Source organism: Etheostoma cragini, chromosome 8 (assembly GCF_013103735.1).
Source record: "Etheostoma cragini isolate CJK2018 chromosome 8, CSU_Ecrag_1.0, whole genome shotgun sequence".
In the NCBI taxonomy this organism is placed as follows: domain Eukaryota; kingdom Metazoa; phylum Chordata; class Actinopteri; order Perciformes; family Percidae; genus Etheostoma; species Etheostoma cragini.
This window is the reverse complement of record NC_048414.1, coordinates 13,141,472-13,167,125: the sequence shown is the minus strand read 5'-3', so window position 1 is coordinate 13,167,125 and position 25,654 is coordinate 13,141,472. Positions and strand designations below refer to the sequence as shown.

At 39.4% G+C, this 25,654-nt stretch overlaps 2 protein-coding genes and 1 pseudogene across 12 annotated transcripts in view; 2 read left to right on the top strand and 1 right to left on the bottom strand.

The window, feature by feature from the left end:
* Positions 1-1,394: 1,394 nt before the first annotated feature.
* On the top strand, positions 1,395-9,285 carry LOC117949636 (annotated as a pseudogene).
* Positions 9,286-12,148: 2,863 nt separating this feature from the next.
* Positions 12,149-19,805, top strand: zgc:101540 (hsFATP2a_ACSVL_like domain-containing protein). Its single transcript, XM_034880093.1, has 10 exons — positions 12,149-12,739; positions 14,798-15,007; positions 15,484-15,642; positions 15,758-15,882; positions 15,972-16,166; positions 16,619-16,709; positions 16,968-17,166; positions 17,629-17,726; positions 17,825-17,955; positions 18,766-19,805. Exons 1-10 carry the CDS (start codon positions 12,262-12,264, stop codon positions 18,940-18,942), a joined length of 1,863 nt encoding a protein of 620 aa, XP_034735984.1. The 5' UTR covers positions 12,149-12,261; the 3' UTR covers positions 18,943-19,805.
* A 719-nt stretch (positions 19,806-20,524) lies between these two features.
* Positions 20,525-25,654, bottom strand: part of tjp1b (tight junction protein 1b) — a 66,394-nt gene continuing 61,264 nt past the window's right edge. For 6 of the 11 annotated variants that reach the window (XM_034880015.1, XM_034880018.1, XM_034880017.1 and 3 more), the window contains 4 exons: positions 25,028-25,505; positions 24,652-24,869; positions 23,582-23,725; positions 20,525-22,258 (listed from right to left, as the gene is read on the bottom strand). In XM_034880015.1, coding sequence (XP_034735906.1) covers positions 22,164-22,258; positions 23,582-23,725; positions 24,652-24,869; positions 25,028-25,505 — 935 coding nt within the window. In that variant the 3' untranslated portion in view covers positions 20,525-22,163. The remainder of the gene's footprint in view (positions 22,259-23,581; positions 23,726-24,651; positions 24,870-25,027; positions 25,506-25,654) is intronic. The other 5 variants (XM_034880014.1, XM_034880021.1, XM_034880013.1 and 2 more) reach the window with 4 other exon arrangements.

Below are 25,654 nucleotides of genomic sequence, written 5' to 3'. Positions count from 1 at the left end.
GTCTGTACGCTACAGACAGTAGCCGGTTAGCTTAGCTTAGCATAGTTTGACTTAATAATTGAATACGGGGAACCAACTAGCCTGGCTCTGTCCAACGGTAACAAAAAGCCACCTCCCAGCAGCGCTAAAGAGTATTTTTGTCACTGTGAGGTTGCCAGGCAACCCACGGAGACTCAAATGAGTCACTGATTACAGCCATGATATGCTAGCAAACAAGATTTGTTTGTTTACATTTTGTTTAATCTTCTAATTGAATACTAAACAAACAAGATTCAATTTGGTGATGAATGAACTATAGAGGTGCTGGCAGGGGGATTTTGTTACCTTTGGACAGCGCCAGGCCAGCTGTTTCCAGCCTTTATGCTAAGCTAAGATAACCAGCTGCTGGTGGTAGCTTTAAATTGACTCTATATACATAAACCTTAATTCTATTGCTTTAATTCGTGGTGTTTTTCAGTGTAAAAGGTTCTATTTCGTAGCTGTCTGTTGTGGTCTAGATGTTGTCTGAGGCCATTAGTTTGGGCCTTTTAAACGTAACTTTTAAACATTTCCATCTATAGCTTAAAAATGCAGCTGCATGTCTTAGTTCTAAATCTATAAAAAAAAAGCTTTACTTTAGTAATAAATAAGTAAACGGCTGGACTGCTTTTCAGCAAGGTGCATTGACTTCGATGCGTTTGTTTTGAAGTGATTTCACTTCAAACATCTTTCTTTTATAGGTTAATACCTTGGTGTCGGCTCATGAAAACTAATCTCTATGAATGTTCAGGTTTTTCTTCTGCAGCCGTGCGCTTGCTTTGAAGTGATTCTAACATGACAAATAAGTGCACCTGTTAGGAAATGTTTATAGGTCAAAAGTCATAGCTCATCCCACACGGTTGAACTGAAGTTCATTGGCCAATACTGCAGCTTACTGAGTCCTGACCTGAACCTACCTACCACAGAATACTCCATCAAGTACAGCTTTATAAGCTCATGTCACTCTTCGTTTTGTTTTCTCTGTCGGATTAAGATTCTAGTGTGTGTGTTTGTGTCTTTTATATTTTAAACTATTTTATATCACGTTAATGAGATATGCTGTGCATAGATTGTATTGGTTTTTTTTATATATTGATTAAAATCATTTAAAATAAATCTTTAGCTCATTTTATGCAAATTAGAGAAATTTCTTTATTTGTTGCAGAGCGGAACATTTTCAGCAAATCCTGTTCATAAAAAAACAAACAAATTTCATTTCGTTTCATTTTCAGGCATTTCCTAGGCGAATCAATTTTTATTAATTTGTGTTTCAGCAGTAGCTACACCAGCAGCTGGTAATCAATTAACGGTCGGATTTGTTAATTTTACTTTATAACTATTTTTAAAAACATTTTCCGACCCTTGATATATGAGGAAGTCGACACGCTGGTGATTCGGGTTTTACACAGATAAACATGATTGTCTGGATGATGATTGCAGCTGTGGTTTTCCTCACCTTTTTATTCCGCCATCCGCACTTTTTCCAGGATGTCCAATACGTGCGGAATAAAATTCAAGTGAGGCGCCGTGTCTTAAAGTACAAGCAGACTAATTACACCATCCTGGACCGGTTTTTAGAAGCGGTGAAGGCGCAGCCACACAAGCCCTTCATCCTTTTTAACGATGCGACTTTTACCTACCAGGATGCGGATGAGCTCAGTAACAAAGCTGCACGAGTTTTCCTCCACAATGGACTTGTTGAAGGAGACACGGTTGCGCTGTTCCTCAGAAATGAGCCAATGTTTCTGTGGTTGTGGTTAGGTTTGGTAAAGATCGGATGTAACGCTGCTTTTATCAACTATACAACATCCGATCCAAGTCCCTGCTCCACTGCTTCAGCTGAAACGGCGCCCAGACTATGGTCGCAGCAGAAGGTAAGGATGCACGCGCTATTCTGCTTTGACATACTGTTGACATATTATTCATGTTGAAAAACGGTTTTATCCGCAAACTCAAAGTAAAGCTAAACACGATCCGTTTATAAAACTGTGATGCGTGGATATACTGTGGATACTTAACATATTTTTTTTTAATTTATCTTTACAATGTAATGGATTAGTGACAATAATTCAGGACTGATGTAATCCTCTCAATGGGGCCATTTTGCATAATGTGTGCTTTAGCTTTTGATACTTCATCGGAAGCTTCTTGACATGTTACTAATCCTTTTTTTAATGTAGGAATTTGTTATTTAGTAAACTTTGTTAATTTGTTATTTATTTAGAATTTTAAATTTAATAAAATAACATCTTCCACCACTGCATATGCTAATTGTTGTAAACGTTTAAGAAGAATTTTTTTATTTAAATTGAAATATAATTTAAGTTTATTTAAAATAATGTATGTACTGTTGGGGGTTTAATCAATAACAATACTTACTGCTTTAATAAAAACATAAAACAGCATATTGTTGAAGCTCTGAAGTAAACTTTATCTCAGGAAAAGGAAAAACCATAAATGGCTTTCAATATGTCATGACTTAACTACTGAACAGTATACAAAGTAGCTCCAACTAGCTCCATCTCAACCAGCTGCAACATTAAAATGTTACTTACGCATTGATATATCACTATCAACAGTCTATATTGAGTAAAAGAAGGCAAAATGTACTAAACAAAACTTTTGAATGTAACTTTTCATGTGGGTACTATTTTTTTTTTTTTTTTTTTTTTTTTTACATTCTTATATTGGTACATGGTTTTATTTCCAGAGTTACACGATGCTGTAAAGGAGATTCTGCCCAGTCTGCTGGAGCAGCAGGTCACTGTTTTCATCCTGGCTGACAGATGCAGCACTGCAAATATGGAGAGCTTCAAAGACAAAATGAGCCAGGCCTCCTCTGAGCCTCTGTCCAAAGATTTAAGGTCACATTTAACCTTACAGAGTCCTGGAGCCTATATATATATATACATCAGGGACAACAGGTAAGCTACTGTAGGTGTTAAGTGTTCAGGATTGAACCGTAAAAGAAACCGTGCCTGCTCTACGTGCATATACCTCTGGCTTCTCTTTAACAGGTCTTCCTAAAGCAGCAGTAGTCTCTCATGCCAAACTGTGGAGCCTAGCTTGCAGTGTAGCTATGACAGGAGTGACCTACGAAGATGTGCTTTTTATTAGTCTCCCTCTCTATCACACCACGGGTTTCCTCGGATTCCTTTCGGTCATTGAGAGGGGTATGCACTTATAATATTTATTTGATAAATTGTGATGGAACATTTTTAACAAGATTTTTTATAAGGAATAAGGCTGGTGTTATTTCTTATTGTCAGCATATCTAATGAAAAGACCATAACAAAAAATGCATTAGTCAGTCTCTCAATACATTCCAGCTTCCCTGCCTTGTGTGTGGCATTCAGGCCCAAGGCCATTCATTTCTACAGAAGACCTATATCTGTTAAAAATAAATAAATAGGCTAAGTAATTTCCTTAAACAGCTGGACACTGGTCTGTAGTCCTTCAACCAACTTTGCCTTGTTGAATGTAAACAAGAAGCTGCTTCGTTGCTTCTCTATCGGCATCGTGTTAAACCCACCAAGAGCGCACCAGGTGGATAAGCCAGTTTGTGATTGGTCCACGAAAAATTGTAACTGAAGCAGGATAGATGAATGTACAGGTTTAAAGCCTGAGCTGCAAGGCGAAATTAAATCGCTGGCAGATTGGGCTGGGTTTACCCAGTATAGGACACTGTATTTTTTGACAAAAAACGGTAGTAAATGATGTATTTGTTGTATTTTCAGCTGCAGATCAATACACATTTAGTGCATTGATTTCCAACTGGGGCTAGCTTGGCTATGGAAAAAAATGGAGGCTTTTCACCAAAACAAATAAACAACCAGCAATTACAGGCTGATTGCAACAGGACCCACCTACCTGAGTTTGTCATGGATAAATAATTGAAGCATGCAGCTGTACTTAGCTCAGACTGTGGGGGTATATCAGACATAAAGGTCAGGAGCTCTAGGGATTATACATAGCAAAAATGTAACACATTTAAATGGAATAGAGTAAAAAATAACTAATGTCCATGACTTTTCATTGTTAGGAAGTGCAACAGTTTCGCTGATTGTGTTTTTTCCTATTTGCAGAAAACAATGGAGGTCTATAGGAAAGAGGAATAAGCCACATCAGACTTTGGCTACACATATCCTATTTATTAGTTGGATTAATTAATTGCTTAATTTGGGCTTTTCATGGATTTGTTGACAAAAAGAAAAATGTTGAACATTGACTTATGTTTTAAGATTATTTGTCATCTTGTTGCTGTTTAGGTAACCCATTGGCTTTGAGGAGTACATTTTCTGCATCTCAATTCTGGAACGACTGCAGAAAATATAACGTCACGGTCCTATTGTTTATAGGTGAAATGATGCGTTACCTCTGCAACACACCACAAGTATGTATGTCACAGCACTTACACTGTTGGCACTATCCCATTAAAAGGTCCCCATGAATAAAAAAAAACAATGAAAGGTCTTGATTCTTTCCCAACAGAAACCTAATGATCGAAGCCACAAAGTGAGACTTGCGGTAGGCAGCGGGGTAAGAGCCGATGTTTGGAGGTGCTTCATGAGCAGGTTTGGAAACATTCAAATCGAAGAGTTTTATGGAGCAACTGAAGGAAATTGTTCTCTGCGGAATTACACCGGCAAGATTGGAGCTATAGGCCGAGACACCTTCCTCAACAAAGTAAAAGTCAATTTCTAATTCCACATGATGAAGTAAAAGCTATTACTTAGCAATGTTTCGGCTTTATTTTTATTTTTTTTTATCTTGTAGTGGTTTTTTCCATATGCTTTAATCAAATTCGACGTAGAAAAAGGAACACCTTTGAGGGATTCTTCTGGTCTCTGCATCGAGGCTCCCAAAGGTTAGTACAAAGGCTGTAGCAACATGTCCTCAGTTTTCTTTTCTTTTGTATTTTTTATTTAAACGTCTGTTTATTTGGTATTTTAGAGGACAAAGTATTGGACAAAATTAAGTGTTTACCTCTTCTGTATTTACTTTACACAGGTGAACCTGGACTTCTGGTATCTGAAATATCAACGAGGGCTCCGTTCGCTGGATATGTGAGAGACCTGCAGCAAACTGAGAAGAAGAGGCTGCATGACGTCTTCAAGAAAGGAGACTTGTACTTCAACACGGGTGACCTGCTGTGCATTGATGACGATAATTTCATTTACTTTAAGGATCGAGTCGGAGACACTTTCAGGTGAGTAAGTCTATCAGTTTCAGCCTCCTAAATAAAAGTGACTCTTGAAAAAAACTTTATTGTTATTGTAGGAAAAACTTTAACCGATAGGCCTAATGGTCAGACCCAATGACCCATGTCCATCTGACTCCAATTTTGGTCACTTTTTAAATGTTTGTCGACCAGTAAATCAATACTCAAAATGAAATTGCAGGTAATACAATCACATGCATATGGTTCAGTATTCTAACAAGACTCTCTCACCCTGACCACCAACACAGTCTTTCCGGATCTGACCCCGGACATCCCTTTGCACTACTCTCTTATTCTTCTCTGGGTTACTCCTTCCGCCATGGTGTCTGTTGCCACTCATCAGTTGGACATGGGACCTTCTGTATACTGAGACGATAGCGAACTGTGCGCTAGCCCCGATATCACTCTCGCTCCCTCTTCCTCTTCCTCTCCTGGTCTTTGACATTTTTCGATTACTAGTATTAAGATGTTGCATTACGCACATTACGTTTCCAATTGTTTATCAGGTGCACTTTTGCTCCAGTAATTCTGAAATTGTCTTATCTTACACATGCCAAACAAGAGGAGGGAATGAGGCCATCCCAGGACAACAGGACATTTTATTCTAATACAATATATTATACATATACCTACATTATAGATGGAAAGGAGAGAACGTGGCTACAACTGAGGTGGCTGACATCATCACACTGCTGGACTGCATCAAAGAAGCCATTGTTTATGGAGTCGAAGTGCCAGGTAATGTTCACTGTTCTTTGTTATTTATTGTCACAATTGCAGTAGTCAATATCATAGACGTTCCACTTCTGGAATTGTTCCGTTGCAGCCGGAAAATCGGATTTTGCTCATTTACGCCGGATATTGGTTTCCTTGGGCTTCCTTTTGTGTTGGCATTTTAAACTCCGGCCGATTTATGAGGACTATGGTTAACCTTTTCTCAGATCTCTGCAAGGTAAATCCAGACAGCTAGCTAGACTCTATCTGTCCAATCTGAAGTTTTCTGTTGCATGGCTAAAACAACATTTAAACGTACACGTGTTCCACGTACACATGTTCCACAAAAACAAGTTCTTTCCGTGCTTATTTTGCAACGGCAACGCGGCTTTTCTCCGGGGTTCCTTGTTTGCTCAACTGGTTGAGCGTGCATCCCATGTATAGGGCTCAGTCGTTGTATCAGCAGCCTTTTGTATCAGGGCCTTTGCTGCATGTTGTTTAAAAAAAATGAAAAAAAAAATGAATTGAGATCCGATCACTCGGTCATAAGGATCGCCTACTCAACTGTGAACGGAACTACGTACTCATTCACAAAAGTATTTCTCCTGTCACAAAAACCACCTATAGAGAATTGCACTGCAGTATTCTCATAGTGTCGGTGATGTGTTGTAACTTTTAGAGAACGTTAGGGGAACGTTCCGAGAACGTTCGCTGTAACCAAAAACGAACGTTCCGGGAACGTTAAGAAAACTTTCCAATTAACCTACAGACAACCAAACTGCAACCAAAAAAAACCTTTAGGGAACGTTCCCACAACCAAAAACGAACGTTCCCAGAACGTTCTGGGAACCAGAAATTGTTAGCTGGGTCACTGTTTTGTTCCAGGGCTGCCTGCGCTTATATTCCAGGCTGTCTGGAGCTCTGGGCTCCAGGCAGTTGACAATTCCCATAAAAACTTCCCAGATTTCAAGACTGTGTGGGATATTACTAAATACAACCCTGCTCTTATGTTGTAACTTCTCATTTAGTTATTTAGTAGTCTTACATGTCCAGGCCTATCTCCACAGCACTGTGGCAGCGCTAGAGAAAGCCAACTAGAATGATCAAAGCAGCGGCTATAAAACGATGGAACATTTGAATTCCTATGAATTCTTTACAATAAAAGTCCCCCGTGATTTTGTTATTTAAAAGCTTTTAGGTAATTTGAGATCTTCATCAGGGATTTGGGGTGTTAATTTGTGTCTTTGGTGCTTTCACACGCATACAAACTTGGGAAAAAAAACTATCCATGCTGTTTTGAGTGAGATACGGTTTCTGAATGTCCTCTGCCTTCAGTCTCCGGTTGAGCTGTTCAAAATCTGCACGGCTTTCTACGTCACTAGCCGAGGGGGCTAGGGGGCTAACCGTAGCGTAGGCTACTATTATTGTGCTATTATATTATATTGTGTCAGTTGTTAAATAGAGTGTTCAGATGGTTTTTTGTTTTTTTTGTTCAGATGGTTTAAAATCAGTAAATATCTTATAAACACATCATATTTAGCAGGAATTTGTATACACAGATGGCTGTGATTCTGTAGAACAATTCAATACGAGTCAGGCACTGTTTGCTAATGTTTGCTTATGTCTGGACATGTTGTACATCAAATAGAAGTTTGGATAAATTTACCATTAACCAGACATGTTTGCCAGGAGTATTCTCCAAAGGGACAACACGTACCATAAACACAGGTGTCATGTCTCTTGTCCCAGTTTCACAGTGGTATTTACACTTTGCCGGTCAGCTAACATCATTGTCCTAGTCAAAAACTGTGGCCAAAATATTCAACTTTACTTGCAGAGAGAGAGTTCCTAAATGTATCATTAGTCTCTAAGACAAGATGGGGCAGGAGGAGCAGGTTTATCCTGACTAAAGACCTCTACATCTATAGGTACATTGCCAACAATAACTACTCATAGCTAATTCTCTGCAATGCAAACAAACAGGTTTAAAAAAACAGGGCACAAGTTGTTGCCCACAGTGTAACTCAACTCAAAGACTAGGGTGCGTGTTCTTGTAAAATTCGTAAGAGTTAGGGTTGTCCCAATGTCAACTTTCGAAGAGTGTGAGGGTTTGAGTACACACTTACTGACCCCTTTCCCTGACTCTGCGTTAATGCAGACTAATTACTCACAGTTCAAAGTGTCGTGACGCTTACCACGGAGACCATAGGGAAAGCCGGAAATTAGAAAGGTGAACAGGCCGACACACGACCACGGAACGGAATGGACCTGTTGTGTAGATTGTAAAGCAAGAGTTTGGGAAATTTGCAATCAGGCAGCTGTCTCCTGTGCCGTGTGGAAAGCAACAAACTTAAAATGAAAATTCCCAAACTGGCCACTGTATCCATGGCAAAATTATACGTCCTGTTTACATCCCCCAAAGGCCATTATTCATGGGAACTGTAGTTTCAGATGTTGGAGCATGATTATCCCTCATATAAAAGTAAGACAAAGAGTACTAGTAGTAGGAGTGATAAAATCTACAAAACCCATTAACATTAATGTTTTTTCGTGTTGCACTATCAAACGCTTCTCTGTGACGGCTAGCTTTTCGCCCTTCTAGATGTACATGTTGAGAGCAGTGTTGAGACTTTTACTTTTGTAGATGTTTATGTTTTATGAACTAGTCAGGCTGACATAACCTCTGCACCACATGTTAATTTATTCAATAATGTCTTACATCGGTAAACTATTGTCATCTGATTTAACTACTGTTTAACTTTTTCCAGGTCAGGAGGGGAGAGCTGGGATGGTTGCTGTTACTTTAAGTGACACACAGAGATTTGACCCTGCAGATGTTTTTAAACATGTTGCAAGCTTCCTGCCGGCCTATGCAAGGCCATGTTTTCTGAGGATTCAGGTATTTTTTACTCCAGTTATTTTTATATTTTTACAAAGCATCTTGACAGTTTCAGCCTTATTTTAATGTCCTCACACTAACAGTTAATTTCACTGTGATTGCAGAGCTCCTTGGACATTACAAGCACGTTCAAGCTTATGAAGGTGAAGCTGGTGGAGGAGGGTTTCAACCCGAATCAAATGACTGACCCGCTCTACTTTCTGGATGAAGAAAATAAGAATTACACCCCACTTACGGTGGATATATTCAACTCGATTATATCAGGAAAGATCAGAATTTGACGTGGTTTTTGTTGCCTATCCTCCTTGCACTGTAAAACATCAGCAACCTGGGATGTTCAGTACATTTGAGGAGTTGTTTTGTGATGAAGTCTTGTAATTTTTTATCTTTCTCTGTTTACTTTTTTGTACTTCTGTGCATATCACTATCAATGTTTTGCATTGAGATGTGATTATTTCACAGAGCGAGAAATGACTTTTTTTCCCCAGTACAGAAAACTGACAGATGTAAGCTCCTTATTCAAACCGTGAGGTGTTGCTGCTTACCATTCTGATCCATTGAGACTATTGTGATTATGGTTGTTGAATGTTTCTTAGCGAGTCCCTTCCCTTTCTTTAGGGCTGAAGTACTTTAGGATAATAATTTAAATTTTGATTAGAGTTTTTTTTATAGAATTTAAACTCCTGGCCTTTATTTGTGCTCTACATAGTTTTAAACGATTTGATTGTAGCAATCATAAGCACAAATTCATGTTCTTTCTACTGTTTATGAAACTCAATTTTATTCTGATGCCTCTTTATGACTCGCATAAGCAAATGAGACCATAAGTGAGAAGATAAAGGTATTCCTAATGCCTGTCTTCAAATAATCACATGACTGGTTTATCACATAATGGGTGACATGTAACAACATGTTTCCTCCATGTACCTTAAATAAATATTCATCTTGCTTGCTTGCTCTTGGAATTGTTGGGTCTTTGTATATTATAGTGTGGTCTAGACCTACTCTATTTTTTAAAGTGTCTTGAGATAACTCTTCTTATGATTTGATACGATAAATACAATTTTATTAAATTTTAAAGCACAGCTAAATGTTTATGAGCTGCCTTTGAGAAAATAAAAGCTCAGATGGGCTGAACTGGAATCTTGCCCCTTATGACCTCATAAGGGTTAACTCCATTTTCTCTGCTTTGCCTGCCCAGAGAATTTGGCCCACCCATGAGAGAGATGAGCACAGTGGCAGTTGGTCAAAGCCAAACCCCCAGCCTCCACCATTTTTCTGCAGTACTCTGACATTCTGTAGACTTATAATAAGAACATTAGACCCTCAACACCAGAGTGGTTTAATTAATTAGGCATCCTTCGAAACAAAGGACTGGACAAGGAGAAGTTCTTTCATCTTTCCGTGTGGGTGTGTGTGTTGTGTGCAGAGTGCAGCGATGGGAAGTGACAAAGTACAAATATGTCGTTACTGTAGCCTTCTTAAGTAGATTTTTTCTGATCTTTTTACTTTACTATTTTTTGGGTAACTTTTTAATTTTACTCCTTACATTTTAACACGAATATCGGAACTGTCTACTCCTTAAATTTTAAATAATTGGCTTGTTACTTTAGTTTCGTACGAGAGGTCGTCATGTCAGACAATAGCGATGCCACGCGCCTCACACCGCGCGCCACAAAGAGAAGAAAATCAGAGAAGAGAAAAAGAGACTAGCTGTCCGGGGGATCATCATTAGAGATTGTGTGTGTGCGTCTTTGACAACTGTAGCTAAATCATATACTTATGTTGTCGGTTAATTTAGGCCTGCTGCATTGGTATATAGTTCTTGCAAATGTAAAGTTAGCTAGTGATTTTGTTGTTTGTGTTCTTCAGCTATTAGCTAGGTTGCACGTTACATCAACAGAGAGAAGTTGTCTCCATCCGTGTTTTAAGAGACACACCTGGGCCAAGTAGGAAACTAGAATCAGCTTCAAATACAGTCCTAATCTAATCCTCAGTAACAAGTTTCAAATAATGTCACTGGAGTCACCGTTATTATTGTTCTTGTCATCAACCACATTCAGTATTTGTGGATGGAATAGGGTTCTGTAGCCTACGTTGCACTTGACGCGGTCACTAAAACGACTCAACAGATTCGTCATTCTGCATTTATTCGCGGCACTTCATTGCGGCTTGATGGCAGACATCAAACCGGATATCATCCTCGGCCTAATCTGAGAAAGATGTTTGAGATAATAGACATCAAGAATGATTCGTGGCTAATTTGCTGCATAACTCTAAAAGTATGGGAAACTTCTTCATTAATGTTTGTTTAGTGTTTCATAATTAATCCTTTATTTTCTTTCCAAAAGCCATGTTTGAACACACACACAGATTCCTTTAAATGTTAAGTGGAAGATAAAAAAAAAAAAAAAAAAAAAAAAACTGGATCTGTGAATCTTGCTGATCAGTCAGAATCTTATTAACCTGGAGTCCCAGTCTCTTTCACTCACAATAATCATGTATGTGATGTTTTAGGCTTATTGGAAGGCATTCATTTAAAATGTAGGCAATGGCTTCTAAAGAGCCTTTTTCATGTCCACGAAAGTTTCTCAGCTTGCACTTTCGTGTGTGTGGTCCAGCTCTGCATTAATAATGGTTGTCATTTGCAAGGCTACTTTAACTTTTATACTTTAAATACATTTCCAAGCCTTGTTACTTTTACTTGAGTAAAGAAGTTAAATCAGTACGGTACTTCTACTTTTACCAGAGAATTTTAACACAAGTATCTGTATTTCTACGGGAAGCGAGAACCCTACTTTTGCCATCTCTGGTTGTGTGCGCGCGCATTAACAGCTAGGCGTGCACGCCCACCACTTGCTTTGATTGCGGGTTGCCATTCGCAGAGCTTCTATAGTGGATCATGACTTTTGGTAAAATCATACCTATATTTAAGTCACCGGATTTCCGTCTACATTCTGCTGCTGGCACTTTGTATCCGTTTTGAAATTAAAGAATAACAGCAACAACAACAACAAAAATGCAGTTACCGGTCATAACCTGGAGGTGTCGCAGGTGTAAAGCAGTGAAAAGCTGATTTTCCCTCATGTTTGTCATCTTATTTAATAACTTTCCTCACTTTTTATCATAACCCAGTTTTGCAGCATAACAGAAGAGTAATACAACATGAGGATAACATAACCATTGATACAAAATTGTCAAAATCAGTAAAGAGTGGATGTAGGGGGGACGATCTGGCAACTAGAAAACATTCCGGAATGAAGGAGGGATCACCAGGCCGCAGAGTGGAGCACCGCCCCGGGCTGAGTGGGTGAACTTTGTCACAAATCTTTCTCACTGACTTGCATAACAGCATCCAGAGCTGCCTCTCCGTGACAGATGTGTCCTGCTGCCTAGTGCGCTCTGCAAAATGTACATCTGCTTCACCGTTTTTGCCGGACTGGCTATTCTGTGCTTCTTTTTTCTCAGGACACGTTTCCCTTACTTGGGCGATGACTGCGCGTACATCCTGAGGAGCATAAAACTTGGCTTCAGGCTCATCAAGTACAAGCAGGTCAAACCTTTTTACAGCGTGTTGGACTGCTTCTTGGATGCAGCGAAGAGACATCCCAGTAAGATCTTTCTGCACTTTGAAGGACGAGAATATACTTATGGAGAAGTAGATAAAGTGAGCAACAAAGTAGCCAGAGCTCTGCAGGCTGAAGCCCGGCTGAAGGAGGGGGACGTGGTCGCCTTGTTCCTGGCCAACGAGCCCAGTTTCGTGTGGACTTGGATCGGTTTGGCCAAGCTGGGCTGCCCGGCTGCTCTGCTCAACTTTAACATCAGATCCAAGTCTCTGTTGCACTGTTTCTCTTGCTGCGGGGCCAAAGTGATCATTGCCTCTTCAGGTGAGATCAAGAAAGATGTGAAAACATGTGTCAGGGGGAAGAAGAAGTAGGGGGTCTTCAGCTCGCTGGGCTTCTGGATTCTTCCACCATTCACCTGTAAGCATGAGAAGGTCCAAATACAATAGGAGGTACTGGTGCAACTTCCAGCGGTGCATGTGCTAAAAAAAACAACTTTGTACTTATGTACAATTTACAAGTAATTATATTTTGTGCTGTTTTATTCCACTACATTTCACAGTGAAATATTGCACTTTGTTCTCCCTTAGATGTAAGTGACGGATATTAAGTTCACAAGTCAAATGTTTTCATAAACTTCTCAAATGCAACACTTCAATGTCAAAACTAGTGGTTCACAAACATGTTGGCCTTTGACCTCCTTGTCATATTTCACAAGGCTGTGTGAGTTGTTAACACATTATCAAAAGAGACGATTTCACCTTAAAACTTTCTACATAGTTTAATTATTTAAGCCTTAAAGAGAACACACAACAATATTTCACCCAGAAAAGATTAAGGGATTAACATTCCGGTTAAAATCCAACACAAATACTAAACTACAAACAGTATGTTTAAACTATCTCTGCATGGACAGCTGCAAAAGTAAAATGCAGCCGACACGTTCATGCATCAGCATTAGCAATCTATTAATGTAATAATACTGTATCTGTCACAGTACATTCTGCTCATAATACTTCTGTTGTTATTCAAAATAGGATTTCAGATAAAGACCTTGTACTTGAAATGGGGTATTTTTACATCATTCCACTGGGACTTAAGAAAAGGATCTGAATACTTCTTCCAATGCAAAGATAAACTTGCATATGACTAAAAATTCCAGATGGATTTTTGTTACTTAAATTCATTGCTCTGGCAGCTGTTACCTCGCAGCTAATGATGGTTAGACATTACGTTTAGATACAAAACATCTGAAAGGCTATCAGGACCGGAGGGACCTGCATGTGGTTTTTTCTTTCATGGTAGTTTCTTTATTTTGTCTTGAGCCCCAGAAACCAACCAGTCCCGTCATTTATTTATAGCATAATATGCACAATGTTAACGCAGTATAAACTGAAATAATAAAATGTTTCAAACTTGAATTTGCTGCACGCAAACAAGCTGGACTCCCATGATAAAGAACAGTCCAATGTCCATGTAGGTTACTGTGCTGCTGCTGCTTAAAATTAATTAACAGATCTGAGTTAATCTTCCACCACTAGACTACAACACAAAGCACACCACATATTGCCACTAATTGTAGTTTTCTGGAGGTATCACCTTGGACTGTGCTAATCAGCCTCAAATAACAAGTTTTACCAGCTAAAAAAGACTGTTAATGATTAGTTTAAGTCAGCATTAGATGAGAGAAGTACAGGAAAAAGGAACAGGATAACAACTGAAATACAGGGGTTTACTACCTTGATTGAAAATTGCTATTTTGTGTTTTAGGACATTTAAATCCCAATGTGAAGGATTGGTCCCAGTAAGATTTAAATGGAAAACTGATAAAACTGAGTCTTCACCCAGTCTTCATCTCTACAGGATACTCCCAAGATTTTTCTTTCTAGGATTTCGTCCTAGATAACGCAACGGTTACCACATAATATTAGTTAACATGTTTAATTTCTCATATTTCTGTTGAATTCAACCAAACTCTGTTTTAGAAACCAAGCAGTGTGATTTTAAAGTAGTGAGTATTAATAAGAATATAGACAAAAAAACACATTTTGACAGGACAATTCAACGTCTGTATCTAACGGCTTCCTCAGCAAAAGTTGAATCACTCGTGTTCCCCTCGTGGTTTTAGTCTGTGTGCTGTACATTCAGTCCTGATGACTGAGTTCATATGAGGCGCTCTGCAAACTTCTTTCTCAGCTCTCCTATTTTGGCGCTAGAGTTTCACCCCAGAGAAATGGCCACATTTAGGCTGAAGAGCCTGCACCATGTGCTCGTGTCCCAGTGGGATGTGAGGTAACATGATACAAGCCTACATGTGCTGCGTGGCGCAACACAGCGCTCGGACATATTGTGTAGAACTTGAATGCCTCTCTGTGTTTGCAGAGCTGCAGGATGCTGTGGAGGAGGTTTTACCCACACTGAGAGAGCAAGGCATCAGTGTGTATCTACTGTCAGAGGCCTGCAGCGTTCAGGGCATCAACACTTTGTCCGACAAGATCTCCCAGGCCTCGGATCAGCCGCTGTCCCGGGACCTCAGAGCCAACGTCAACATCAGGAGCACTGCTCTGTACATCTACACGTCGGGCACCACAGGTACACCAGGAACCTCCTCTGAAACACAAAACTAATGCACTCTTTTTATTTCCTATACTGCTTTTAAGCTACTGCTGATTTAATTCACTCTTCTAACTTTGATCTCTACTGACATTGTACCTTGCAATTTGTTTTATGATGATGTATTTATGTAGTCTGCTGTTGTTTATCTACGTATCGAGGCATACTTCACCCCATCTGCCCTGGTTTTAAAGCACTTTGGGTCAGTTTATGCTGTTTTAAATGTGTTACATAACTAAAGATGACTTGACTAATACAACAGTTCTGCAATAAATCATAATGTTATTTTTGTTTAAGTTGTTGATTCAACTCTATAGTCATTTTGGAGTTTATTGTATTGCATTCTACAAATAGAGGTGTTTCTAATATTTAATCCGATGCATATATACCAGTGCGGGTAGACGTCCAATTACCAGTTATGTTCAATAACCTTTTGTATTCAATGGCCGTGGAAGGTTTGCCTAAAGCCGCCGTTGTCACCCAGGAGAGGGTCTGGGCAGCCTCCTTCATCCAAGCGGCATGTGGAATCACATCAGAGGACATCTTCTACGTCAACCTGCCTCTCTATCACAGTGCAGGCTTTCTCATCGGGATGGTCGGATCCATCGAGAGAGGTAAGCTATTAATCCTCTTAACCCTCAAAAGCATTCACACACCGGTCTGGGCACTTAAGAAGGTTCTGTTTAAGGGTGCACTGAGCTAAAAGCTTTTATGTGATGTTAATTGTAGGTAACACCATCGTTTTGAAGAGAAAGTTCTCTGCCTCTCAGTTCTGGAGCGACTGCAGGAAGTACAATGTGACCGTGATGCAGTACATCGGGGAAACAATGCGCTACCTCTGCAACACGCCCAAGGTAAATTAACGAAGTGTTGTTGTGATATGCGAGATATGAAGCTTCGCATCTCGGCCTTTGACTCTGAGCCAGTGTCACTTTTTTTGCAGAAAGACAATGAGAAGAACCACAAAGTAAAGATTGCCATCGGGAATGGAGTCCGGACAGACATTTGGTCGGAGTTTCTGAATCGCTTCGGGGACATTAAAGTTAGAGAGTTGTACGCGGCCACAGAGGGAAACATCGGCTTTATCAATTACACGTCCAAGATCGGTGCAGTGGGGCGAGTCAATTTTGTTCACAGGGTAAGTAGAGTAAAATGTCCGCTGCTTTTAGCAGCCCTGCACAGTCCAGACTGAACTATCTCAACAACTTTAGGATGATTTGGGACAGATATTTCCAGAGGATGAATCATAATAACAACCTGGCTCTTCCTCTAGCGCCACCATGAGGTTGACATTCTTGGTTTGAAATAGAACAACTATTAGATGGATTGCCATGAGATTAGTTACAGACATTCACGTTCCCCCCCAAAACGAATTGTATTGATGTTTTGGCGACTTTTAAACTTTCCCTATAGCGCCACCATCGGGCCGTAATACGACCCCTGTGGGATTCCAGGCTCACAGAGCTGCTAGCGTGGCTGAAGAATCTCCGTCTTGTTAAACTAGCAAAGCTGAACTATATCAACTGGAGTCTGTTCCATTATTCATAAACTTGTAACAAATTCCCTTTTTTTATTTCTTCTATCTTCTAGTTTTTCTTCCCATTTACTTTGATCAAGTTTGACATTGAGAAGGAGGAGCCGGTCAGGAACTCTGAGGGTTTGTGCATGGAGGCAGCCAGAGGTGAGTCCATATTACAGATGTTTTCTTATTTCACTTTTTTGACACGAGAGCAGCAGTACGTCAGTTGTTGTCTTCAGTGCTCAAACTATTAATCGATTATTCCGAATGAAATATATCTAATAACAATGTTGATGATAGTCATTGTTTTTTAGTTTGTTATTAATCAAGCAAAAATGCTTTCATGGTTTTGGATTTTTGGTCAGACCAAACATACCCTTAAAGCGTCACCTCGTCATTTTTAATGCATCTTTTTGTCAGGTGAGACGGGACTTTTGGTGGGAAAGGTTACTCAGAGGTCTCCCTTTGTTGGGTACGCTGGCAACCAGCAACAGACCGAGAAGAAGAGGCTTCGCGACGTGTTGAAAAAAGGCGACCTCTACTTCAACACCGGAGATTTGCTTCTTTTTGATCACATGAACTTTGTGTACTTTCAGGATCGAGTTGGTGACACTTTCAGGCAAGTAGTGACTCATTTTGTGATGATCTATAAGTTATTTTAATTATCTCAAAGGAGAAAGCCATCCATCCAGTTAGTGAGTTCTGCTTTATTTTACAACTTTATCTTTTGCTAAACGAGAAACTAAGAAGAGAAAACCTAACTGTTTGATCGGTGAATCAGATTGAAACGACTTGGTGTGAACATTTTTAGGGATCATGCTTTGTAGCTGTTTGAAATCTTAAAGTTTTAATTTATTTATTATTTTTACATTATAAAAGACAGTTACGAAGAGTTACAGTTAAACGTCATCATTTCTGACTTTTCACGGCTCTTAATTATACATCTTAATCTCAGTTCTCTCCAAACACATCAATGTATCTTTTTAGTTTTTTTGTGAACTTGGTGCCAGTCAGGAAGTCTTTTGGTATGAAATGAAGCTTTTTCTGAATGTTTTTCTTCTTCTGTTGTTTGTCATTACAGATGGAAAGGAGAAAACGTCGCCACATCGGAGGTGGCAGACATTCTCACAATGGCTCCTTGCATTTTGGAGGCAAATGTCTACGGTGTTAAAGTTGAAGGTAAACACTGATCGAGATGTTAAAGCACATTCTAAAACTGCAGCATTTTTATGCTTTTCAGTATTTTCTATATGCGTTTAATTCAACTGTCTGATAAGGTCATGAGGGGCGGGTCGGCATGGCAGCTGTCCTTTTGAAAGAAGGAGCAGATTTCGACTGTTTGCAGACCTACAAGCAGGTCGTCAACTACCTCCCAGCGTACGCAAGACCTCGATTCATCAGGATTCAGGTAAGGAAATCAAATAAAATGTCTTACTTCATGCCCCTACAGCCGGGTGCCACTTGTGGCATGTAGAACACCACAACAACAACTCATTTTATACGATGCCAAACCTCTTTGCTGAGTTTAGGTCACCTCAACTCTTCTGCATTTCTGGGTGAAAACAAAATAATTTACAGATTCTCCTAAAGAGAGGCTAGTGATCAATAAAAGATAATGCAGAATATGAGAATCAGCGTCTATCAAGGAAATTGTAGATGATTATTTTGTTCATTTTGTTTCGTGCATTAATGCGGCAATTTATTTGGCTTTTTTCTTGTATAGTTGCGTCATGTTAAGCATGATGACCAATTTAAAGAGGGCTAGATTATATAAATACAGAAAATAACATTTATCACGCATATACCTGTTTAAATTTGATTTAAGATCCTCTTCATTTTGTCACCACATTTTTAAAATCAAGTCTACACCCATGTTGATACCTTAACTTAGCTCTAATTTTCCCAAATTCAAAATCCATACACCTCACTATGCAAACTGACGGGGATCATCTAATGTAGCTTAACATGAGGCCAAGGATTTCTGTGGCGGTACAAATTGAGTTGGCTGACTGCAAGTGTGAATGTAGCGGAAACACAGAATTTATAAAGGACATTGATGAAGAGACAAATGAGGATGTACAACGTCTGCCTGTTACCTGATCCGCTTACTAAGATCAGTATCTGGGGCGCATACTTAAAGCGTTCCTCTGTTTGGTGCCGTTTTTCAAACGTTAAGTTGGAGAAAATATATTTTTTAATCTTACAATGTGTCTCGTAGCCCTGCCTGGAGATGACAGGAACATTCAAGATGAAGAAAGTGAAGTTGGTGGAGGAGGGATTCAACCCAGCTCACATGGAAGATCCTTTATACTTTTTAGATACTGAGAAAAAGACGTACGTTCCTCTGACTGAGGACATCTACAGAGGGATCACTTGCAGGGAAATAAAACTCTAACACAGAAACGTTAGTACTCAGAAATGCAGACGACCTGTTTGTTTACACAGATGTAACATCTCATTCACAGACCTTTTGTAATACTTAATCTCAGGGACAGACTGACTTTGAAACGTAACCTGTTTTAAGATCCTTTTTTTAATTAACACAACTACCTTTGCTTTTACAGTTTTTGTAAATGTATTCCATAATGACAATATGATCTACAGCCATGTGTTACTGCCACTGTTGTACTTTTAATAATTAAACTCTGGTTGTCTTTTTTTCCCCGACTTAATTTATGACTCTTCAGATAAATTGTAGCATTTCAAATTTTTAGGGAACAATAAAAAAAGATTGTATTAGACTGAAACTACTTATTCAAGCTAGATATTACACAGATGTACATGCAGACTTATGTGTGTTACATATTGGTACAATCTGTGATGGATTTATCTTTGAACTTTTGCACTTATGTTCAACCTGTGCGTTTCTTTATCAGCTTGTGTGCACTAACATTACATACTGTTCTGACTAGAGCTGTATTGTGTAAAGTAAGTGACGGAGCGTTTGGGTCTTTAGGTTATTCTGCTCCTAAATTCTCTCTAAATCTTGGCGCCTCCGTAATGTACTCCTGCATCTGCGTTTATAGACAGGGCAACCTTCTGAATCTGATGGGTTGGTTCACTCATACAACCTTTGACACACATTAATACTTAGACTTTGTCACAAGCTTAGTCACATGGCAAAAATGTTGAAATCAGCGGGTTTCAGAAAACTGAAAGTAAAGACACTCAGACAACAACATGGACTTGTCTCATTGTTACTAAATTTTACTCCAATTGGTCCAGTACACTCGTGTGATGTGGAAACTTGTACAAATACCAAAAAACACAAAACAAATAGAACTGAATGGACTTTCCACTGAAGTAGGAGACATACCTGTTTTACCTAGTTAAGTGTTGTAATGTATTTAGGTAGAAGGCATAGATGTGATTTTAAGATTTTTTTTTGTAACTCGATGTTTTTGTCGTCAGACAAATTCTTTTAAGCTGCTTAGCTTTATACATTCACTTGCAAGTTAATCAGCTACACCATGCTAAAGGTAATGGAGTCTAGTACTAGCCTGGGTGGTAAAGTTGAGTCAACACCTCTTTACATTAGAACCTTCATGACAGGAGGATTTATTGTAAGAATGTTGTATTAGATTGTGTCAGCTTTAGCTAAGTGTACCTGATAAACTTGCAACTGACAAAATTAACTTATTTCTTGCCTTAAAAATGAATTCTGTTTCCGGTTCACCGGCTGTTAATGTAACATTAAATGATGTTGTGGTTAGCATGCCACTAACTTGACTTTCAGCACTGGATTTACATTATTGTAAGAAGAATCCTCCACTTGACACCTCGGTTCACTGAGTCCACATGTGGAGCAAATTGGGTAGCCGCTGTGCATGGCAGAAGCTTTGCATACTGACAATACAGTCTGCAACTTCACAAAATACAACGGAGTTCTTTAGAGCAGTTTGGCAGAAAAACTATCTGGGTGTGTCAATGTGTAAAACAACTGGAAGCTCAACAAAACACACTAATCGAAGCAGCAGTTACTTTAAAAATGAATATTTATTAATACAGTGGTATACTTAGAAATGTGTCGCAAAGGAAAAAAAATAAGTTGAACTCAAGAAAAATCAAAATAAATTAAACGAATGTCAGCCACACGTGGAAATAAACTAGTGTTGGGTTTAAGCAGTGTTATATCAAAAGAAAATAGTACTGATGTGCCATAATAAATTGTCTATTAGTACAAAAATACATTTCAGGGCACACAATACAGCATCCAGTATCACAAATAAAGGAAGGGACCACTCTTCACAGCAGACCCCCTCAAGTACATCTTTTAAAATCATTTAAACCAAGCACTTCTCTATTTTTGTAAATAAGAATAAAAAGTTTTCTGACTGTTAAAAATGCCTTAAGTAGTGTGTGTAGATGTTGGTAGAAAAGTCAGACTTATTACTGCTTATGTCAGTTCCAAGGCTCAGGGGTATAACCAGAATACAAACATAACCAATGTAACTGCTTTCTCTTTTTAAACAAACGTTTTCTCTTTTATACAAAATAACAAAGATGTACAAAAGTTCATTTACAGAGAACCAAGGCCATATACTAGCAATATGTACAGCCACAATTTAAACATCTTCTAGCTTTTTGTATTTCCTCAGACTTCATATGCATAGCAGTAAAAGAAAGCATACCTTTTCATCAGCCTCAATTATTCTCGTGTGCTAAATCCAAGTTCACTGTTCATGAGAAAATGCAGAGTAGTTTTCTATCGTAGTGATCGCTATAACTGAAGGATCCGATGTTTTAAAGTTTTACTGAAAAGTTAATATGCAGATAAGGCATCACTGCTTGCAGTGTACGATGGGATTTTCATGTGTTGAACTTAGTAGTAGCAGGCTTCTGGACCTGAGTCATAGCACATGCATAGATCTCTAGACAGCAGGAGTTTGTAAAATCAAGTCAGTATATTTATCTACGGTAAAACATTGCTACAAAACATCAGTTTTAAACAGAAAGAGCCCCGGTAGAACAAACGGGCGTCTGATACTACTCCATTAATTTTTTTCATCTTTGCGATGTCTACGTCTTCCTTCATGAGTCGGGCTCAGCATTTCTCAAGTCCTCAGAGATCCTTCATGAGTGAAACGCATGACCACAGAACTCACAAACAAAAGTTTTGCATATACCAACTTTGCTGTTTGTGAGTGTTTATTATTTTTATTTTTTATTTTTACAGTACGCAAAAATCCCATTTGCAAGATGAAACGAGTTTTCAAAATTCGCTTTTTTCTTGCACCGCTCTGATCTTTTACAAAATTAGCTAAAAATGTCAAAACGGATTATTATTATTATTCAGTCTGTGGCACTGGTCATGCATTCCAACTTCGGTTCCTTTGTTTAAATGTTTAATCTTTATTTTTTGCAAGCCTTGAAAGCACCGGAAAAAAAGAAAGAAAAGAACAAGAGTACAGCGTTGGGGATGCTGGACTCCTCCGACTCTCCTTGTGTGTGTGTTTTTCTTTTTCTTTTTAAAATTGTGGGCACAGTAAACAACGTGAGAGTATCAGGTTCATACTTCACCCAGCATCGCGCACCCCGCCATGTGGAGGGAGTACGGCAGGGGCAACTGAGGTCCCCTGTTTATCACATTCAGTAACAGGCCAGCTGTTGCCCTCTTCAGAAGTGGTCAATGAGCACAGACACACAGTTTGCACCCACCAGGTAGTTTGGGTCTCCGGGGAGAGATTTGTTCTGCCAGGTTTTGGGATCACCTGCAGAAAATAGAGACATGATTTCAGCTGCCGGAGCACCTCCCTTTCTCTTTAAAATACAGAAAAAAACACAGTAGATGCTCAAAACTAAATGTATTTATTTTTCTGATAGGTCTATCAAATTCAATAAGAACATGTGCAATTGATGATGATTTAATGAATACATTAAAGCAGGAAAGGAGTTTCCACTGCTTACTATGAGGTTATGTGATTAGTTAATGCTTAATGGGTTGTTTAATTTAAATCATACCAAATGAGATAAAATCCAGTTCTATAGACAAAGGGCATCTGATTATTCTCTCTGAAAGCACAGCAGCAGTGGTTCTCATAGAAAAATGTAGCTGCTTTTGTGGTTAGGTGCAAAAATTGACATGTTGCTACATGACACAACGGTCTTTGTTTGTCTTTATGAGGCTGGTGGCTCGAGGCTACCTTAGCTGCTCATACAGTAATTTGAATTGCATTGTGGGTAATATGAGCACAAGGTTTTGACAGGGAAGAAGAATGTGTGGAATAGAAAAACGACTTGATAGGTCACTATAGTGTAGGTCTACCCAGTAAAGTGATCATTGAGCTTAAATAAGATCAACTGTACAGTACAAGTTACCTGGTGCAATTCTGTCCCCTCAAATAAAGTCATGATACTAATTTACAAAAAATTATTATAAACAATCATGATTCACTAATCATATAAACCAATATTGGAATGATAAATTCATAAGATATATACATCTTATAAATCTAAAACACAGGCTGCTGTTCAAAATACTTAATTGTCATGTTAAGCAATAGTATATGTGTAAAAGGAATTCAAGGCTGCAAGTAATGATTATTTTAATTACAGATAAATCGGATTTCAATTATTGTCAATTCATTGTCTGGTCTATAAAAGGACAGAAAATAGTGAAAAATGGACATAACTTGTTTTGTCCGATCAACAGTCAAAAACCAACAGATATCAGTTTACTGCCGTATTGGACAAGTAGCAACAGTTAAGGAGTTGGAAGTTATGTAATGTCTGACGTTTTCTGTTGACTGACTCATATCTATTATTAAGCTAAATGTTTCTGCTTTAGTGGTATTGTCCAGTTTTTTCATTACAATTGTGTGGAAGCCCACATTTAAAAAAAAAACAAGGCTCTTCAGTTTACATTATGCATGAAAATAAGAAAACAGCTCATATCTTCAAACAGCACATGCACGAAGAAGAAGAGAAGGGAATACAGAAAACAGATGAGATGAATAAAATGAGTCAGAAAGAAACTCTCCTCTCTAATCACAAAAGCCAGCCCAAAGACCCCAAAAGGACAGAGGACAGCGTACCCGACGAGGAGTCGGAGGATTTTAGAGCAAAAGACCAACCATCAGGGGTCATAGACGCACAGTGAGGTAAGCGCAGCTCCACCGGCTTCAGGAACTTGAGTCCATGGGGGCCACACATCACCAGCGGACTAAGCAGCGTTTCTCCTGCACGGACAAACAACAAGATTTCAATTCGACGACTTAAACATGCAGCAATTAATCAGCACAAAGGGATTATTTGTTACAGGAGGCAAACTGGATTCTGTTCCCAGGCCTTCATGGTGAATGAGAATTAACTGTTAACCGACTTGCCGGGTTAATTAAATTACCATCCTCCCCTGGTGCTTGATGTTAATTTAAAAAAATCCTCTAAATATAACTTTCTAACTGCATAATCACTGTCTTGCCTGTAAATCGGCTATTTATTTAGTTCTTTCTCTTTAGCGCTTTTATATCTCCCGTTCTCACTTCTTCTCATAAAGATGTGGTCATGCTTTTGTTTCATTGTACAGCAGCATCAATGTGAAGTGTAAACTGTAGTTAGTCAAAGATATATAAAGTATTAGATCATGTAGGCAAAATCCAATCAACAATTATCCAATAAAATGTACTGCTGAAACTTTATCCGGGTGTATCAATTCACAAAGAAAAACATGTACATGTATTGGGGGGGGGGCATTTTTTTAAATGCTTGTGTCACAATACAATATTATTGCAATTTTTAACATATAATATTATATGCATTATAAAATATATTATGCTGTGATATATTGCAATTTATTTCCAACCTCAAAATTTCAAACGTTCATCTCACTTCAATTTTATCGCTGCAAAATGGGATTGTCAAGCAGACAAACTGACCAACACATATTCAATAATAGATTGATACTTGGCATCTGCGTATATCTATAAAGTATTGCCAAAGGAAATATTGCGATGCCGTGATATTGCAACCTTCTCCCCCCCCCACCCCGAATATGTATGCAGTAAAATCCTGCATTAGCTCTAAAACTAGAAAGTCACAATCTCCATTTTTACAGCGGTTATTATATAACTTAAAGTTTGTTTCAGGATATAAAGAAAGGACTGACCTTTCTCCTTGTCGAGGGGGGGCAGGATGCTGTTGTCTCGGCACACCTTGAAGTAAATCTCCTGCTCCACACTCTCGGGGATGGCACCCTGCGGGATGATGATGCTGACACCCGTCTCGATGGAGCTCAGGACCCCTCCGTTACAGTTGAAGATCCCCCGGGCGGTGGCCACCACTGTGTGTCCTTCATCCTCTTCGTCATCGTCCAGCGTGCTGGGGCTGAGGGAAGGAGGCACAGAAGGCCGCATCATCAGTCAAAGCAGTGAAGGCAGATGATAACGCACGGCAGAGGACACAAGAACAAACCCCCTATCTTTCAGCAGCTCAGTAATTACCCGCAGAGAACTTCCTGCTGAACGGGAAAAGGAGTTTCTCACCTTACAGGGATGGCCTTGGGGATGGCGTTGATGTTATTGTGCTGGTATTTGGGCCTGTTGTCCATAGTGCGTGTGAAGGTGTCCAGGCCACTGTCGTGATCCATGGGCTGTGGGGACAGCTGAGGCTTCCCACCGCTGTTGCTCACCACAGTGGGCTTACTGAGGAGGTCCGTCTTCACCTGTGTGTCGTTGGGCAGCAGGTTGTGGTTGAACTTGGGGCTCTCAAACTTGCGCTCAAAGGGCCGGGCCGAGCTTGTGTACGGCTTGGGGACGTAGCGGTTATAGCTAGTTGGAGCAGGAGCACCCAGCGTCTTTAGCGGTGCCGTATCGGTGCCGTTGACCGGGAATTTGTCGGGGAGGCCCCTCGGGGGCAGGTAGCCACCTGGTGCCGGTTCGTCCCTGCTGGCCGGCCAGAGTGCTGGGAGCTCGGGTTTAGGATTGGGTGAACTCAACGGCTCGGGTATGGAGTTCACTGGAACTGCATGAAGGGAGATACAGTCACTTAAATCCAGTCTTTGCCAAACTATTCTATTTTTTCACTTTAGAGGTTTGAATAAGGCTTTTATTATATTTACAGTAAGCACAATAAAACTGTATTGTTTACATTGACAATATTTTATATATATA